The following is a 19,712-nucleotide window of genomic DNA, read 5'->3' as shown; positions in this document are numbered from 1 at the left end:
CAGACAGTGAAGAGACTCCAGGGACAGAGATGAAGGCTGTAGGAATGAAGATCAGACAGTGAAGAGACTCCAGGGAAGGTGTTGAAGGATGTAGGAATGAAGATCAGACAGTGAAGAGACTCCAGGGATGGTGATGAAGGCTGTAGGAATGAAGATCAGACAGTGAAGAGACTCCAGGGACGGTGATGAAGGCTGTAGGAATGAAGATCAGACAGTGAAGAGACTCCAGGGACAGAGATGAAGGCTGTAGGAATGAAGATCAGACAGTGAAGAGACTCCAGGGAAGGTGTTGAAGGATGTAGGAATGAAGATCAGACAGTGAAGAGACTCCAGGGATGGTGATGAAGGCTGTAGGAATGAAGATCAGACAGTGAAGAGACTCCAGGGACGGTGATGAAGGCTGTAGGAATGAAGATCAGACAGTGAAGAGACTCCAGGGACAGAGATGAAGGCTGTAGGAATGAAGATCAGACAGTGAACAGACACCAGGGATGGAGATGAAGGCTGTAGGAATGAAGATCAGACAGTGAAGAGACTCCAGGGACGGTGATGAAGGCTGTAGGAATGAAGATCAGACAGTGAAGAGACTCCAGGGACAGGGATGAAGGCTGTAGGAATGAAGATCAGACAGTGAAGAGACACCAGGGATGGAGATGAAGGCTGTAGGAATGAAGATCAGACAGTGAAGAGACTCCAGGGACGGTGATGAAGGCTGTAGGAATGAAGATCAGACAGTGAAGAGACTCCAGGGACAGAGATGAAGGCTGTAGGAATGAAGATCAGACAGTGAAGAGACTCCAGGGATGGAGATGAAGGCTGTAGGAATGAAGATCAGACAGCAATTCTGGTCCTGTGGTCAGGTGGGGGAGTGGTCGATCCAGACAATGATTGTGAGGAAGCATGCGGGGAACAGCCTCCTTTCTACTACCATTCTGGGGTCTGGATACATGCCAACAAAGACTACAACTGCTTCAAACAATGGGAGAGGCTACCATTGACCACCACACTTTCTTTCATAACCAGGAAGCCCATGTTGAGCCATCAGTGTTCCCACTATGGAAGAGGGAGCAGGAAGCCGTCATCCAGTCTCTCAGAAAACCATGTTGAGCCATCAGTGTTCTCACTATGGAAGAGGGACCAGGATGCCTTCATCCAGTCTCTCAGAAAACCATGTTGAGCCATCAGTGTTCTCACTATGGAAGAGGGACCAGGATGCCTTCATCCAGTCTCTCAGAAAACCATGTTGAGCCATCAGTGTTCTCACTATGGAAGAGGGAGCAGGAAGCCGTCGTCCAGTCTCTCAAGGACAAAGGTGCAGCACTGGTGTTAGTAGCTGATGACAGAAGTGACAACCTGGACACACAGCAAAGTTTGACGCGATCAGTGTTGTTGAGCAGAGAATCAACCAGAGAATCAACCAGGTTGTTGAAGTTATTGAGGTACATAATACATTTTATTTGTTTAATTCTGTTTTATTCAATTAGAATAATTTACTCTGAATGAGAACAATCACATCTGTGAGCTTTATGCATTATAACATCGATTGACTAAATGATGACGCTGACAGATTTGTAGTAAAACCAGGTTTGGAGTCAAATCCATTTCATTTCCAGTCAATTCAGAAAGTAAACCAAATTCCACATTTTCCTCATTGAAAACCATAGACTGGTACCCCCTGCTCCACATGACTCTGTACTGGTAGAGAATTGGAATTTCCACTTTACTTCCTGAATTTACTGGAATATTCTAAAATTGATTCAATTGGGAGGTTTTCCTCATGAATCTGCACAACACCCTATAATGACGAAGCAACAACAGTATTTTAGAAATGTTTGCAAATGCATTTAAATATTAAAACTGAAATATCACATTTAAATAAGTATTCAGAACCTTAACTCAGTGCTTTGTTGAAGCACTTTTAGCAGTGATTATAGCCTCAAGCCGCCTTGGGTATAACACTACAATCTTGGCACCCCTGTATTTGTGGAGTTTCTCCCATTCTTCTCTGCAGATCCTCTCAAGATCTGTCAGTTTGGATGGAGAGCGTCACTGCGCAGCTATTTTCAGGATTTCTTCAGAGTTGTTCGGTCTGGGTTCAAATCCGGGCTCTGCCACCACCACCCCTGTAATAGCCTCATTGACTCTCACCCACATTGTACTGGGATGGTGCCAGGTTTCCTTGACTCTGTACTGGTAGACCTGACGCTTGGCATTAGCCAAAGAGGTTAATATTGGTTTCATCAATACCTCCTGTATATAGCCTCCACATTTACTCTGTACTGGTACCTCCTGTATATAGCCTCCACATTGACTCTGTACTGGTACCTCCTGTATATAGCCTCCACATTGACTCTGTACTGGTACCCCCTGTATATAGCCTCCACATTGACTCTGTACTGGTACCTCCTGTATATAGCCTCCACATTGACTCTGTACTGGTACCCCCTGTATATAGCCTCCACATTGACTCTGTACTGGTACCTCCTGTATATAGCCTCCACATTGACTCTGTACTGGTACCCCCTGTATATAGCCTCCACATTGACTCTGCACTGGTACCTCCTGTATATAGCCTCCACATTGACTCTGTACTGGTACCTCCTGTATATAGCCTCCACATTTACTCTGTACTGGAACCTCATGTATATAGCCTCCACATTGACTCTGTACTGGTACCTCATGTATATAGCCTCCACATTTACTCTGTACTGGTACCTCCTGTATATAGCCTCCACATTGACTCTGTACTGGTACCTCCTGTATATAGCCTCCACATTGACTCTGTACTGGTACCTCATGTATACAGCCTCCACATTGACTCTGTACTGGAACCTCATGTATACAGCCTCCACATTGACTCTGTACTGGAACCTCCTGTATACAGCCTCCACATTGACTCTGTACTGGTACCTCCTGTATATAGCCTCCATATTGACTCTGTACTGGTACCTCCTGTATATAGCCTCCATATTGACTCTGTACTGGTACCCCCTGTATACAGCCTCCACATTGACTCTGTACTGGTACCTCCTGTATACAGCCTCCACATTGACTCTGTACTGGAACCTCCTGTATACAGCCTCCACATTGACTCTGTACTGGTACCTCCTGTATATAGCCTCCACATTGACTCTGTACTGGTACCTCCTGTATATAGCCTCCACATTGACTCTGTACTGGTACCTCCTGTATATAGCCTCCACATTGACTCTGTACTGGTACCCCCTGTATATAGCCTCCACATTGACTCTGTACTGGTACCTCCTGTATATAGCCTCCACATTGACTCTGTACTGGTACCTCATGTATACAGCCTCCACATTGACTCTGTACTGGTACCCCCTGTATATAGCCTCCACATTGACTCTGTACTGGTACCTCCTGTATATAGCCTCCACATTGACTCTGTACTGGTACCTCCTGTATACAGCCTCCACATTGACTCTGTACTGGAACCCCCTGTATACAGCCTCCACATTGACTCTGTACTGGAACCTCCTGTATATAGCCTCCACATTGACTCTGTACTGGAACCTCCTGTATTTTGTCTCGTTTTTGTTTTTTATTGTGTTACTTTTTTGAACGTTTTATTTTGGTAATATTTTCTTAACCCTTATTTTTCTTATCTATGTTGTTGTTTAAGGGTTTGTCAGTAAGCATTTCACGTTAAGATCTACACCTGTTGTATTCAGCGCATGTGACAAATGATATTTGATCGTAACTAAATATGAAGTATGTCTGTTTCAATGTTACGGTCTTTGATTCAATTATATTTTTGAAACTCAGGCTGTGTGTGTTTATCTGCGTCATTCCTTGATCATTCCTTGTGGTCCTGTAGCTCAGTTGGTGGAGTATAGTGCTTGTTAAACCAGGGAAGTGGGTTTGATTCCTGGGACCACCCATATGTAAAGTGTTTGCACACATGAATGTAAATCCCTTTGGATAAAAGTGTCTGCTAAATGGCAGATATATCCACTGATTATACCAAACATCTGGAACACCTTCCTAATATGGAGTTGGACCCTCCCCTTTTCCCCTCAGAACAGCCTCAATTCATTGAGTTATGGACTCTTCAAGCTGTCGAAAGTGTTCCACAGGGATGCTGGCCCATGTTGACTCCAATGCTTCCCACAATTGTGTCAAGTTGGCTGGGTGTCCTTTGCGTGCAGTGGGGTCTCCTCAGAGGAGGAAGGGGAGAACCATCGTCTTGTATTAAATATTTAAAAGCTGTCCTTTTTTAGATAAAACTAAACTAAATATAATCACGTCACCAAATAATTTATTAAAACATACTATTTTGCATCCTCCTCTGGATATATTGACTTCAATACAAAACCTAGGAGGTTTATGGTTCTCAAGGCTTCCATAGACTTATACTGTTATTATGACAACTTCCGGAGGACATCCTCCAACCCATCAGAGCTCTTGCAGCATGAACTGACATGATGTCCAACCAATGAAAGGATCAGCGAATGTATCTAGTACTGAAAGCATAAGCTACAGCTAGCTAGCACTGCAGTGCATAACATGTGGTGAGTAGTTGATTAAAAGAGAGAAAAATACGATAGTTGAACAGTTTTGAACAAATTATTTTATTCCAAAATGAGGGAGAAGCGAGAGAGAGATATTTCGTCATTTATTTTCCACTTTCAGTTTCACTTACTTAGCTAGCAAATGCAGCTATCTAGTTTAGTCTACTCAAACACTTGGCTCAAACAGAGCGATGCTATGTTAGCTAGCTGGCTATGACTATCCAACACAACACTGGAACTCTTCCAAGTCAAGGCAAGCTTTTGGTTTTACTAATTTATTGCCACTGGGACCCGCAAAGGTAAGTGCTAAACTGCTTACTGACTGTACACTGTAACGTTACTGCATGATTGTAGCAGGTTTACTAACGAGTTAGTTCTATTAACTCTGTTGACTATGATGTTATTTTAGCTAATATGGTGACAACAATGTAAGCTGTGTGTAGCAGTTATGAAATGGTTTGGCTTGGAAAGGTTTTTTCTCCTGGTGACATACAGCTGATGTGTTGTGCATTGAAGTACAGAAACAAAGGGAGAAGGTGATAAGAGGAGAGCACATAGATGCAAGAAGGAATACAACGTGTCTGTAATGAAAGTGAACTGTGTTTATGCATGATCAGGGGTGTATTCATTCCGCCGATTCTGTTGACAAACGTTTAAATGGAACAAAACGGGGATAAACATACCTGAATTTGTGCAGTGATATCTCTATTTCAGCTAGATGCAGGCGAGAGTGTGCAAGGAAGTATTGAATTTGTCACTGTCTGTCTATGTGTCACTGTCTGTCATCGCAAAATTTTCTCTCGACCTGTGTGAACCTACATTCTAAACATTCATTCATAGGCTAGGTTGCTACCTCATGATGGGTATAGGGACAATTAGAGTATCATGTAGTAGCCTAAACCTATTGCTGTTACATTGAACAGGGTGAGGGACATATGAATGACAGTCGTCCAATATACTGTAATAGAATTAAGGCCATGCTCATGAAAAAACACATCGTCCTGCCTCATCTTAAACGGCACAAACCACCACTGTTTGGGTGGTGGACCACTCTTGGTACACATGGGAAACTGTTGAGCTGAAAAACCCAGCAGCGTTGCAGTTCTTGACACAAACCGGTGCGCCTGGCACCTACTACCATACCCCGTGCAAAGTAACTTAAATATTTTGTCTTCCCCATTAACTCTCTAAATGGCACACATGCACAATCCATGTCTCATGTCTCAAGGCTTAAAAATCCTTATATAACCTGTCTCCCCCCTTCATCTACACAGATTGAAGTGGATTTAACTAGTGACATCAGTAAGGGATCATAGCTTTAGCCTGGATTCACCTAGTCTTTCTAACTCATGGAAGGAGCAGCTGTTCTTAATGTTTTGTCTACCCAGTGTAAAGCACTACAGATAATCAAGTGCTATTTGCATGTGATGCATTTGTTCTGTTGTTTACAGGATGATTTGTATTTTATAGAGCGTGGCTTTAAGGGAATAGTATGGTCACATGTAGATTAAAAAGAATGTGACACACTACCAATCAACACACTACCTATTCATGTAAGTATTTATTAATCATCTACATTTTCATATTGAGCTTCTACGTCCGTGTACAGGAACGTATTATTTGGAAGAGAAAATATATCAGCTTATTGTTAAATAATTATGGCGTTCTTTCCAATACGAAAAGTGTAGTAAGTATTGTTTTCAAACTGCGTTACCCACTCCAGTCAGCAGATGGCGATGAGCGTCTTTCAGGTGATGATTCTCCGTGACGTATAATGGACTGGACGGACGCTTCTTCAGGAACAACAAGGCGCCAACTCTTCCAACCACCTCCGTAGCTTGCTAGCCAACATAAAACTGAAATATTGACGTTTTAGACCATGTTAATGTACATTAGTTAATCTCCGTTCAATTTGGTTCAATTTGCAAACGTGTTGAAGTTTGACACTGAGCCTAGCACTAGGCTAGACGCTAATGCTAGCTAGCTGGCTAACATCCCTGACCGTGAGCTCACTAAACTACTCCTCCCTTGCTAATGAAGAGGAGGTCTGCTGTTTGGAGAAAGAATCTTTCAGAATGAAAAATGAGGAAGAGGAGGCTGTTATAGTGAAAGAAGAGAAAGAACCGTTTAGAGAGGAAGATGATGCTATCTCAATAAAGGTGAAGGAGGAAGACGTTTTGGGGGTGAAAGAGGAAGAGACGGAATATCAGATTAACACCAGTGAGTACTGTCTTCAACAGGGACACAAACTATGCCGTTGTTGAACTAATGTGTGGTTTTAAAGGGGCATTCTACTGAAGTTCTACACTTGAATATGTTGTTCAGTACTGTAGGAATTGTTAAAGGGTCATTGGCAGGGTCATTGGCAGGGTCATTGCCATTGGTTCATATATTTGAGGGACTTTTCAATTAGATGTATTGAATTTTCCATGTGGTCTATATTGAAGTTCCCCTCATCTAATATAACAGGCTTTTAAAATTCTATATTGGTGCATATTTTCTACTTAAAATAACAAAGGGACGCAAAAGCCACCCATTTCGTGGAACGACCCTTTTACATTTGCATCACAAACACTGTTTTAGGAAATCATGATGAAAGTGGCCATTTTAGACATATTCATGCCTCTTGTAAGACTATGATTGCAATAGATGGTCATAAGTTTACCATCTGTTTGATGTCCTCGTTCACACAGGAGAGAGACATGACTATCGTGGATCCTCTGGGGAGCCTCAACAACATCCTGATGCTGACGAGGAAGAGAAGAGTCTCTCCAGATCAGAACACCAGATGGTACAGCTTGGTCTGGTCTAGCAAACAGCTTTCTCTCGCTTGGGGGCTGGGTTTCTGTAAATCACTTCATGACAACAGTGACATCAGCATCCATAATGATGTGCGTCTGTGTCCCCTCTTTATGGTTACCAGGACAACGCTAGCCCCTCCTTCCTCCCGGAGTCCCCGTGTCGTGCCTCTCCTGGTAGCACGTTACTGCTGGGTATGAAGAGGTTGTCTGTGCTGCTGGTGGACTGCAGGAAAACAACGGGGCTGAGTGGAACTGTGAGAGGAGGAGAAGAGAGGAAAGGATCAGATTTGACTCATCAAAGTAAGTGCTGTAGTTCAGTTTGAACAAATAAATAGATCTGCCCACTGGGATCTGTTACCAGGACAACCAGCAGAGTTCTGTTAGTTGACAGGAAGATAGACTGGTATCTGTTACCAGGACAACCAGCAAAGTTCTGTTAGTTGACAGGAAGATAGACCGGTGTATATGGATGTTATGAATATCATAACACTGAAAAAGGATTCTGCCAATGAAAAGATAGAAACCAATAGACCATATAAAACCTTGATGAAAGTTACCTTTAGAGGGAAAGTTTCAAGATGATCTGATGTAAGGTGCTTGTTTTACAAAACCGTTTCCATAAAACATTATGGATGTTACCACCTGTCTTTCTTCAGAGAACCATTAACTTCTGACATAACACCCAGTCTCTTTCACTTCCTATCACTACTTTAATGTCTCCATGTTCAAAGTTTTGCCGATTCCAACAATGGAAACAATATTTGTTGGTCCGTGGTGTGTAATGACGAGCAACCAGACGTTGCTCATGACACGTTTATGAAATTGCTTATCCCAGTTACTAATAAGCATGCACCCATTAAGAAAATGACTGTAAAAACTGTTAAATCCACGTGGATTGATAAGGAATTTAAAAATGGTATGTATGATGAAGAGGGAGGCAAAAGAGATGGCATATAGGTCTGGCTGTATAACTGATTGGCAAACCTATTGCAAATTGAGAAATCATGTGACTAAACTGAATAAAAAGAAGAAACTACACTATGAAACAAAGATAAATGACATGAAGAATGATTGTAAAAAGCTTTGGAACACCTTCAATGAAATTTTGGGCAAAAAAATCAACAATGACATGTTGTCATGGTGTCTGACAACGTGGATGGAAAATTATTGAGGATAATAGCAGCCGATATTGCCAGTTCTATTCGCATTATCTTCAATTTAAGCCCACTAGAAAGTGTGTTCCCTCAGGCTTGGAGGGAAGCTAAAGTCATTCCACTAACCAAGAATAGTAAAGCTCCCTTTACTGGCTTAAATAGCCGACCAATCAGCCTGTTACCAACCCTAAAGAATGGTGTTTGACCAGATACAATGCTATTTTACAGTAAACAAATATAGACTTTCAGCTTATAGGGAAGTTCATTCAACAAGCACAGCACTTACAAATGACTGATTGGCTGAGAGAAATTGATGATAAAAATATTGTTGGGGCTGTTTTGTTTGACTCATTGTGGCTTTTGACATTATCGATCATAGTCTGTTGCTGACAAAAAAGTATGGCTTTACACCCCTGCTATATTGTGGATAAAGAGTTATTTTTTTAAATGTTAAGAGCAAATTATTTTTTTCAATGACGGCCTAGGACTGCCTTGTTCAGGGGCAGAACGACAGAGTTTTTACCTTGTCAACTCGGGGATTCGATCCAGCAATCTCTCGGTTACTGGCCTACCGCTCTAACCGCTAGGCTACCTGCCGTACCAGAGCTACCTGTCTAACAGAACACAGTGTTCTTTAATGGAAGCCTGTACAACAAACTCAAGGTAGAATCAGGAATTCCCCAGGGCAGCTGTTTGGCACCTACCTTTTTCAATCTTTACCAACAACATGCCAATGACATTTGAGTAAAGCCAGTGTGTCTATGTATGCGGATGACTCAACACTGTACACGTCAGCTACTACAGCGACTGAAATGACTGCAACACTTAACATAGAGCTGCAGTTAGTTTCAGAATGGGTGGCAAGGAATAAGTTAGTCCTAAATATTTCTGATTACCTTAAGTTACATGGCCTACTATGCTAATTCTGTAGCGGTATTGTTAGAGGGGGGTAAATATGAAGATTTTGTTGGTGCGCCAGGCAGGTATTAACCCTAGTTATTAAAGTTAGTTATTACCTATTATAACAATATTATTATTAGAATAGTAGCGCTTCCAGACACATTCTAAACATGATGGAGACTTAAAGGAGGACTGTAACAGCTCATGATGAAGCATTATGGAGTCTTAAAGGAGGACTGTAGCATCTAATGATGAAACATTATGGAGACTTAAAGGAGGACTGTAGCATCTAATGATGAAACATTATGGAGACTTAAAGGAGGACTGTAGCATCTAATGATGAAACATTATGGAGACTTAAAGGAGGACTGTAGCATCTAATGATGAAACATTATGGAGTCTTAAAGGAGGACTGTAGCATCTAATGATGAAACATTATGGAGTCTTAAAGGAGGACTGTAGCATCTAATGATGAAACATTATGGAGTCTTAAAGGAGGACTGTAGCATCTAATGATGAAACATTATGGAGTCTTAAAGGAGGCCTGTAGCATCTAATGATGAAACATTATGGAGTCTTAAAGGAGGACTGTAGCATCTAATGATGAAACATTATGGAGTCTTAAAGGAGGACTGTAGCACCTAATGATGAAACATTATGGAGTCTTAAAGGAGGACTGTAGCATCTAATGATGAAACATTATGGAGTCTTAAAGGAGGACTGTAGCACCTAATGATGAAACATTATGGAGTCTTAAAGGAGGACTGGAGCATCTAATGATGAAACATTATGGAGTCTTAAATGTCACGAACCGGCTCAAAGCCCGTAACAAAGGGAGACACCGTGGAGATAAGGAGTAGCAAAATATATATTTATTAACTAAAGCAACTAAGTATAATATACAATGGTGTGTGTAATCAGTCATCAGTAGTGTAAGTGAGTGTTTTGCATGAATGTGATAATGCAGGGTGATGAAAGGTGCCAAAGCAAACAAACAAAAGGCCACCAAGAACCACAACACAATCCATAAAGGTGTCTGCATGGAGAGAGTCTCTTCCATGAATGTGGAAGAGGTCTATTTATCCTGGGAGACACCTGGCCCAGGTGTTTCCCATGTAGCTGACGACTCTCCCAACTCTGCCCACCGGCATCCTAATAAGGAAACCTCCTCCCAGCTGCCCACTGCACTGAGGCTAGGAAACACGGTCTCCACCGATAAATCCATGATTATCGAAAACTTCAATAAGCACTTCTCAACGGCTGGCCATGCCTTCCGCCTGGCTACTCCAACCTCGGCCAACAGCTCCGCCCCCCCCATAGTTCCTCACCCAAGCCTCTCCAGGTTCTCCTTTACCCAAATCCAGATAGCAGATGTTCTGAAAGAGCTGCAAAACCTGGACCCGTACAAATCAGCTGGGCTTGACAATCTGGACCCGCTATTTCTGAAACTATCTGCCGCCATTGTCGCAACCCCTATTACCAGCCTGTTCAACCTCTCTTTCATATCGTCTGAGATCCCCAAGAATTGGAAAGCTGCCGCAGTCATCCCCCTCTTCAAAGGGGGAGACACCCTGGACCCAAACTGCTATAGACCTATATCCATCCTGCCCTGCCTATCTAAGGTCTTCGAAAGCCAAGTCAACAAACAGGTCACTGACCATCTCGAATCCCACCGTACCTTCTCCGCTGTGCAATCTGGTTTCCGAGCCGGTCACGGGTGCACCTCAGCCACACTCAAGGTACTAAACGATATCATAACCGCCATCGATAAAAGACAGTACTGTGCAGCCGTCTTCATCGACCTCGCCAAGGCTTTCGACTCTGTCAATCACCATATTCTTATCGGCAGACTCAACAGCCTCGGTTTTTCGGATGACTGCCTTGCCTGGTTCACCAATTACTTTGCAGACAGAGTTCAGTGTGTCAAATCGGAGGGCATGCTGTCCGGTCCTCTGGCAGTCTCTATGGGGGTGCCACAGGGTTCAATTCTCGGGCCGACTCTTCTCTGTATATATCAATGATGTTGCTCTTGCTGCGGGCGATTCCCTGATCCACCTCTACGCAGACGACACCATTCTATATACTTTCGGCCCGTCATTGGACACTGTGCTATCAAACCTCCAAACGAGCTTCAATGCCATACAGCACTCCTTCCGTGGCCTCCAACTGCTCTTAAACGCGAGTAAAACCAAATTTCAACCGATCGCTGCCTGCACCCGCATGCCCGACTAGCATCACCACCCTGGATGGTTCCGACCTTGAATATGTGGACATCTATAAGTACCTAGGTGTCTGGCTAGACTGCAAACTCTCCTTCCAGACTCACATCAAACATCTCCAATCAAAAATCAAATCAAGAGTCGGCTTTCTATTCCGCAACAAAGCCTCCTTCACTCACGCTGCCAAGCTTACCCTAGTAAAACTGACTATCCTACCGATCCTCGACTTCGGCGATGTCATCTACAAAATGGCTTCCAACACTCTACTCAGCAAACTGGATGCAGTCTATCACAGTGCCATCCGTTTTGTCACTAAAGCACCTTATACCACCCACCACTGCGACTTGTATGCTCTAGTCGGCTGGCCCTCACTACATATTCGTCGCCAGACCCACTGGCTCCAGGTCATCTACAAGTCCATGCTAGGTGAAGCTCCGCCTTATCTCAGTTCACTGGTCACGATGGCAACACCCATCCGTAGCACGCGCTCCAGCAGGTGTATCTCACTGATCATCCCTAAAGCCAACACCTCATTTGGCCGCCTTTCGTTCCAGTACTCTGCTGCCTGTGACTGGAACGAATTGCAAAAATCGCTGAAGTTGGAGACTTTTATCTCCCTCACCAACTTCAAACATCAGCTAACCGATCGCTGCAGCTGTACATAGTCTATAGGTAAATAGCTCACCCATTTTCACCTACCTCATTCCCATACTGTTTTTATACTGTTTTTATTTATTTACTTTTCTGCTCTTTTGCACACCAATATCTCCTCTACCTGTACATGACCATCTGATCATTTATCACTCCAGTGTTAATCTGCAAAATTGTATTATTCGCCTACCTCCTCATGCCTTTTGCACACATTGTATATAGACTGCCCATTTTTTCTACTGTGTTATTGACTTGCTAATTGTTTACTCCATGTGTAAATCTGTGTTGTCTGTTCACACTGCTATGCTTTATCTTGGCCAGGTCGCAGTTGCAAATGAGAACTTGTTCTCAACTAGCCTACCTGGTTAAATAAAGGTGAAATAAAAAAAAAAAAATAAAATAAAAACAAGAACAGAGAGAATACGGCAGACAGAGTGGGAGGGTCGTCACATAAAGGTGCCCCTTAGTTTCAAGAGTTAATGTGCCATAAGAGGTTTTAATGTGTTTGAGCCAATCAGTTGTGTTGTGACAAGGTAGGGGTGGTATACAGAAGATAGCCCTATTGGGTTAAAGACGAAGTCCATATTATGTCAAGAACAGCTCAAATAAGCAAAGAGAAGCAACAGTCCATCATTACTTTACGGACCACCACAAGAATGGAAGATCCAGAGTTACTTCTGATGCATAAGTTCATTAGACTTACCAGACTTAGAAATTGCAGCCCAAATAAATGCTTCACAAAGTTCAAGTAACAGACACATCTCAACATCATCGGTTCAGAGGAGACTGCGTGAATCAGGCCTTCATGGTCCAATTGCTGCAAGGAAACCACTACTAAAGGACACCAATAAGAAGAAGAGACTTGCTTGGGCCAAGAAACACGAGCAATGGACATTAGACCGGTGGATATCTGTCCTTGGGTCTGATGAGTCCAAATTTGAGATTTTTGGATCCGAGCGTCATGTCTTTGTGAGACGAGGAGTAGATGAACAGATTATCTCCGCATGTGTGGTTCCCACCGTGAAGCATGGAGGAGGAGATGTGATGGTGTGCGGGTGCTTTGCTGTTGACAATGTCAGTGATTTATTTATTCAAGTCACACTTAACCAGCATGGATGGCTTCCACAGCATTCTACAGCTATATGCCATCCCATCTAGTTTTGGGCTTAGTCCCACTGTCATTTGATTTTCAACAGGACAATGACCCAACACACCACCAGGTTGTGTAAGAGCTATTTGACCAAGAAGGAGAGTGATGGAGTGCTGCATCAGATGACCTGGCCTACACAATCCCCACCTCAACCAATTTAAGGTGGTTTGGGATGAGTTGGATCGCAGAGGTGAAGGGAAAGCGGCCTACAAGTTCTCAGCATATGTGGGAACGCCTACAAGACTGTTGGAAAAGGATTCCAGGTGAAGCTGGTTGAGAGAAAGCAAGGGTGGCAACTTTTGAAGAATAAAATATATATTTTGATTTAACACTTGTGGTTACTACATGATTCCATTTTTTAATAATTTTGATGTCTTTATTATTCTACAATGTAGAAAATAGTAAAAATAAAGAAAAACCCTTGAATGAGTAGGCGAGTCCAAACTTTTGACTGGTACTGTACATTAAATTCCCTAACAGCTCCAGTGGACATTCCTGCAGTCAGCATGCCAATTGCCCGCTCCCTCAGAGATCTGTGGCATTGTTGTGTGAACAAACTGCACATTTTCGAGTAGCCTTTTATTATCCCCAGTACAAGGTGCACCTGTGTAATAACCAAGTTGTTCAATCAGCTTCTTGATATGCCACACCTGTCAGGTGGATGGATTATCTTGGCAAAGAATAAATAACAGTGAAACATCCAACACTTTACATGTTGCGTTTATATTTTTGTTTTTTGTTGTTACTATCAGTTTTAGGAACATTTACCCAAAATATGACATCAGCGATAATCAAAATGTTGAAAATCTGTGAATGTCTAAATAAGAAATTGGTCCATTTAAACAGCAATGTGTCGAACCCTTTCAACAACGGGGAGATGTTACTGATGTGCTTTGTATCTGTGACGTAAAAACACGTTTTGGACTTCCACACAAAATTACTTCTTTAGTTATTTTATGTTTAAGGAAGTGTGTAGGTCACATTCTGTATCATACAGCTATGAATGTTATATATTTAGAACCACCTGTTCAATTGGAATCCAGCGACGTCTGTGTCTTCAGTGTCCTAGAACTGTCTAGGTTTTTGTGTTCTGACTTGTAAAACAGGATGAATAAGTAATGTAAACATAGCAGTAATTACCAGGAAGCTCTACATTTGTTTTAAAATCACACTAAGATTGTTAAAACTGGCCTCAGGTTATTGAGAGATCTGATTTAGGATTTACCCTCGTAGCAAGGTTGTTTTATCATGTGGTTTCATTCGGGTCTCTATTTAAAAATAACACTGTCTTTGGCAGGAGAAAGACCAGACTCAGAGGAACCAGAGCCAGGGACGTCCAAACCAGCAAGACGACACCAGTGCTCCCAGTGTGAAAAGAGTTTTAAACAGAAAGCACATCTGAAAACGCATAAGAGAATACACACAGGGGAGAAGCCTTACCACTGCTCCCAGTGTGGACAGTGTTTCAACCAGAAAGCACACCTGAAACAACACGAGAGGATGCACACAGGAGAGAAGCCTTACCACTGCTCCCAATGTGGAAAGTGTTTCGGCCGTTCGGGGGAGCTGAAACTACATGAGAGAATACACACCGGAGAGAAGCCTTACCACTGCTCCCAGTGTGGAAAGTGTTTTGGCCGTTCGGGGAGCTGAAGCTACATGAGAGAATACACACAGGAGAGAAGCCTTACCACTGCTCCCAATGTGGAAAGTGTTTCGTCAGTTTGGGGAGCTGAAACAACACGAGAGAATACACACAGGAGAGAAGCCTTACCACTGCTTCCAATGTGGAAGGTGTTTCAAACAGTCAGGGACGCTGAAACAACATGAGAGAATACACACAGGAGAGAAGCCTTACCACTGCTCCCAATGTGGAAAGTGTTTCAACCATTCGGGGGAGCTGAAACTACATGAGAGAATACACACAGGAGAGAAGCCTTACCACTGCTCCCAATGTGGAAAGTGTTTCAACCATTCGGGGGATCGCTGAAACGACATGAGAGAATACACACAGGAGAGAAGCCTTACCACTGCTCCCAATGTGGAAAGTGTTTCAACCATTCGGGGGAGCTGAAACTACATGAGAGAATACACACAGGAGAGAAGCCTTACCACTGCTCCCAATGTGGAAAGTGTTTCAACCAGAGAGGAAACCTGAAACAACATGAGAGAATACACAGCGGGGAGAAGTCTTACCACTGCTCCCAATGTGGAAAGTGTTTCAACCAGAGAGTAAACCTGAAACAACATGAGAGAATACACAGCGGGGAGAAGCCTTACCACTCCTCCCAGGGTGCAAAAGTTTTGCCCATTTAGGAAGCCTGAATAAACGCATTAGACTGCACACAGAGAAGAAGGCTTAGAAAAGCTCAGACTGGGAAAACATATTACTCATAACAGTCATTTAAACGTCATTAGAGAATCCACACAGGAGAGAGAAATTACTTCTCTTAGCGTGTATATTGATATTTCACATCACATTGACTTAAAATTCATCAGAGAACATACACAGTGCTCCCGTTGTCTTATATTGTTGACTGACAATGTGTTTACCTGTCTTTACCAGATGAAATTAAATGGTACAGGGTATACTCAAACATATATTTGTTTGTTTTTATTAGAAAACATGAATTGAATATGGAGTCTGTCAGTTTGAATATAAAGAAGATCAGGTTCCTTCTTTTAAACTGTCCTTTTTTAAAACTCTTTGTGTGTTTATCTGGGTGTGTCATTCCTCCAGCACTACAGATAATCAAGTGATATTAGGATGTGGTGCATTTGTACCATTGTTTATATTTGCATTGTAGCCCACTGATGATTTAATGAAATGAAAATGTTCAGACTCTGTAATGGAAAATGTTAATTGTTTGTGTGTCCACATAACTGAGTATGTGACTAACCTTGTGAAACTGTCCTATTATAAGCTCCTGTTCTTGGGACTATCATCCTGTGTTGCAAACCAATTTGCACCTGTGTCCTTGTATGAATAAAGTCCCGCCCAGGAACAAGAAACTATAAAGATATGTGCTAATCACTCAATGCTTCAGGAATTCAGACTGTCTACACTGCGCTGTGTAACTCTGTTATTCTCTCTGAGCTCAGAAATAAAGAGTCTTGGTTTGACTTGGACTCCAGCAGATCCTTATTTTATATTTTCCACAACTCTCCCAAGGATCGCTGTTTATCATAGTCTCAATGAAGAGTTCCTCTTTCGACTTTCCTTGGGGCGTTTACAACGCTCCCACTGGTTGAATAAACATTGTTACCCGATTGATGAGATTATTATGGATGAGAGCAGTTATTTTATTTGTCAAATGGCAACCAAGCATCGGTCATCATGTCACCAGATTAAGACCCTCAAAATGTATTGGAATTGAGCATCAAGCTCATCACATGTAGTTTCACTACCCTGTGAAGTTCATAACTTATTTCATCTGTAGCCTAATAAACTACATGGTTTTCCAAGTTTTAGAGGGAGGACCACACAACATATCATCACGTGACTCCAAGTTAACTAAGACATGATGGTTATTATATAAATATTCTACATAAAGGAGTTTCCATCGCCATTTCTCACTAAAACGTTTTTACTGACACAACCCACCATGTCAAACGAACTAACATGTCGTCTGTCGCCATTTATAGAAATGTTCAGGCATAACCTGTTTCCATCAGCCCAGTCATTACTTCTGAAATGGTTGGATCAATATCCACCTTCATGATGTGGATGAAGCCTGATTTGGAATGTCTGAGTAGTTCTATCTGATGTCATAATACACCCCTCTGATAATCAAGTGATATTTGGAATGTCTGAGTAGTTCTATCTGATGTCATAATACACCCCTCTGATAATCAAGTGATATTTGGAATGTCTGAGTAGTTCTATCTGATGTCATAATACACCCCTCTGATAATCAAGTGATATTTGGAATGTCTGAGTAGTTCTATCTGATGTCATAATACACCCCTCTGATAGTGATACATTTGTTACTTACAGGGCACCACTGCCCCTGACCAGCTGAATGCAGTTGGGCTCTCCTGTCAACATGGAGCTCCTGCTGCAGGTAGCCTAGCGGTTAACAGTGTTGGGCCAGTAACTGAAAGATGCCTTGTTTGAATCCCAGAGAGGACTAGGTGGAAAATCTGTCAATGTGCCCTTGAGGGCTGCAACAGGAGCCTCATGTTGACAGGAGAGCCCACCTGCACTCAGCTGGCCAGGTGTCTTAACAGGAACAAGCTTGGCACACCTGTATTTTTTCCCATTCTTCTCTGCAGATCCTCTCAACCTCTGTCAGGTTGGATGGGGAGCGTCGCTGCACAGCTATTTTCAAGTCTCTCCAGAGATGTTCGATCGGGTTCAAGTCCAGGCTCTGGCTGGGCCACACAAGGACATTCAGAGACTTGTCCCGAAGCCACTTCTGCGTTGTCCTTTGTCTGTGTGCTTAGGGTTGTTGTTCTGTCCAACAGAAGTGAACCTTTGCCCCAGTCTGAGGTCCTGAGTGCTCTGGAGCAGGTTTTCATCAATTATCTCTCTTTACTTTATTTTAATTTTATTTATTTATAATTGAACCTTTATTTAACTTGGCAAGTCAGTTAAGAACAAATTCTTATTTACAACGGCGGCCAACCAAAAGGCAAAAGGCCTCCTACGGAGGCTGGGATTCAAAACAAGGATACATCCCTAACCAAGGCCCTTCTTCAGTGGCTTCTTCCTTGCTGAGCGGCCTTTCAGGTTATGTTGATATAGGACTCATTTTACTATGGATATAGATATTTTTGTACCTGTTTCCTGCAGCATCTTCACAAGGTCCTTTGCTGTTGTTCTGGGACTGGTTTGCACTTTTCGCACCAACGTATGTTGATCTCTAGGAGACAGAACAAGTCTCCTTCCTGAGCGGTATGACGGCTGTGTGGTCCCATGGTGTTTATACTTGCATATACTATAGTTTGTCAACAAGACATTTGTGTAGTGGTTGAAAACCGAGTTTAAATGACTCCAACCTAAGTGTATGTAAACATCCCTTGTATAGCCTCCACTTGATGTACTGGTACCCCCTGTATATAGCCTCCACATTGACTCTGTACTGGCAACCCCTGTATATAGCCTCCACATTGACTCTGTACTGGTACCCCTGTATATAGCCTCCACATTGACTCTGTACTGGTACCCCCTGTATATAGCCACATTGACCTGTACATCATTGACTCTGTACTGGTACTGGTACCCCTGTATATAGCCTCCACATTGACTCTGTACTGGTACCCCCTGTATATAGCCTCCACATTGACTCTGTACTGGTACCCCCTGTATATAGCCTCCATATAGCACATTGACTCTGTACTGGTACCCCTGTATATAGCCTCCACATTGACTCTGTACTGGTACCTCCTGTATACAGCCTCCACATTGACTCTGTACTGGTACCTCCTGTATACAGCCTTCACATTGACCCTGTACTGGTACCTCCTGTACATAGCCTCCACATTGACTCTGTACTGGTACCTCCTGTATATAGCCTCCACATTGACTCTGTACTGGTACCTCCTGTATATAGCCTCCACATTGACTCTGTACTGATACCCCTGTATATAGCCTCCACATTGACTCTGTACTGGTACCCCCTGTATATAGCCTCCACATTGACCCTGTACTGGTACCCACTGTATATAGCCTCCATATTGACTCTGTACTGGTACCCCCTGTATATAGTCTCCACATTGACTCTGTACCGGTACCCCCTGTATATAGTCTCCACATTGACTCTGTACCTGTATACAGCCCACATTGACTCTGTACTGGTACCCCCTCCATATAGCCTTGACTCTGTACTGGTACCCCTGTATATAGCCTCCACATTGACTCTGTACTAGTACCCCCTGTATATAGCCTCCACATTGACTCTGTACTACTGGTACCTCCTGTATACAGCCTCCACATTGACTCTGTACTGGTACTGTACCCCTGTACTGGTATAGTATATAGCTCCACATTGACTCTGTACTGGTACCCCTGTATATAGCCTCCACATTGACTCTGTACTGGTACCTCCTGTATATAGCCTCCACATTGACTCTGTACTTGTACCCCCTGTATATAGCCTCCACATTGACTCTGTACTGGTACCTCCTGTATATAGCCTCCACATTGACTCTGTACTGGTACCCCCTGTATATAGCCTCCACATTGACTCTGTACTGGTACCTCCTGTATATAGCCTCCACATTGACTCTGTACTGGTACCTCCTGTATATAGCCTCCACATTGACTCTGTACTGGTACCTCCTGTATATAGCCTCCACATTAA

The 19,712-nt window shown here is 42.9% G+C and overlaps 1 protein-coding gene across 4 annotated transcripts in view; it reads left to right on the top strand.

Moving 5' to 3' along the window:
• LOC127922567 (zinc finger protein 501-like) overlaps positions 1 to 19,712 on the top strand; it is a 40,844-nt gene that overhangs the window by 9,372 nt on the left and 11,760 nt on the right. Inside the window, exons 1-3 of one of the 4 annotated variants that reach the window (XM_052506414.1) lie at positions 6,293 to 6,752; positions 7,226 to 7,323; positions 7,456 to 7,633. The exons of 1 other annotated variant lie outside the window; for it this stretch is intronic. In XM_052506414.1, coding sequence (XP_052362374.1) covers positions 6,506 to 6,752; positions 7,226 to 7,323; positions 7,456 to 7,633 — 523 coding nt within the window. In that variant the 5' untranslated portion in view covers positions 6,293 to 6,505. Of the gene's footprint in view, positions 1 to 6,292; positions 6,753 to 7,225; positions 7,324 to 7,455; positions 7,634 to 19,712 lie in introns of those variants that run through there. 2 more of the 4 variants (XM_052506410.1, XM_052506411.1) reach the window with 2 other exon arrangements.

This window comes from Oncorhynchus keta, unplaced genomic scaffold, assembly GCF_023373465.1.
Source record: "Oncorhynchus keta strain PuntledgeMale-10-30-2019 unplaced genomic scaffold, Oket_V2 Un_contig_2626_pilon_pilon, whole genome shotgun sequence".
Classification (NCBI taxonomy): domain Eukaryota; kingdom Metazoa; phylum Chordata; class Actinopteri; order Salmoniformes; family Salmonidae; genus Oncorhynchus; species Oncorhynchus keta.
Note: the sequence above shows the minus strand (reverse complement) of the source record. Positions and strands in the feature narration are given on the sequence as shown.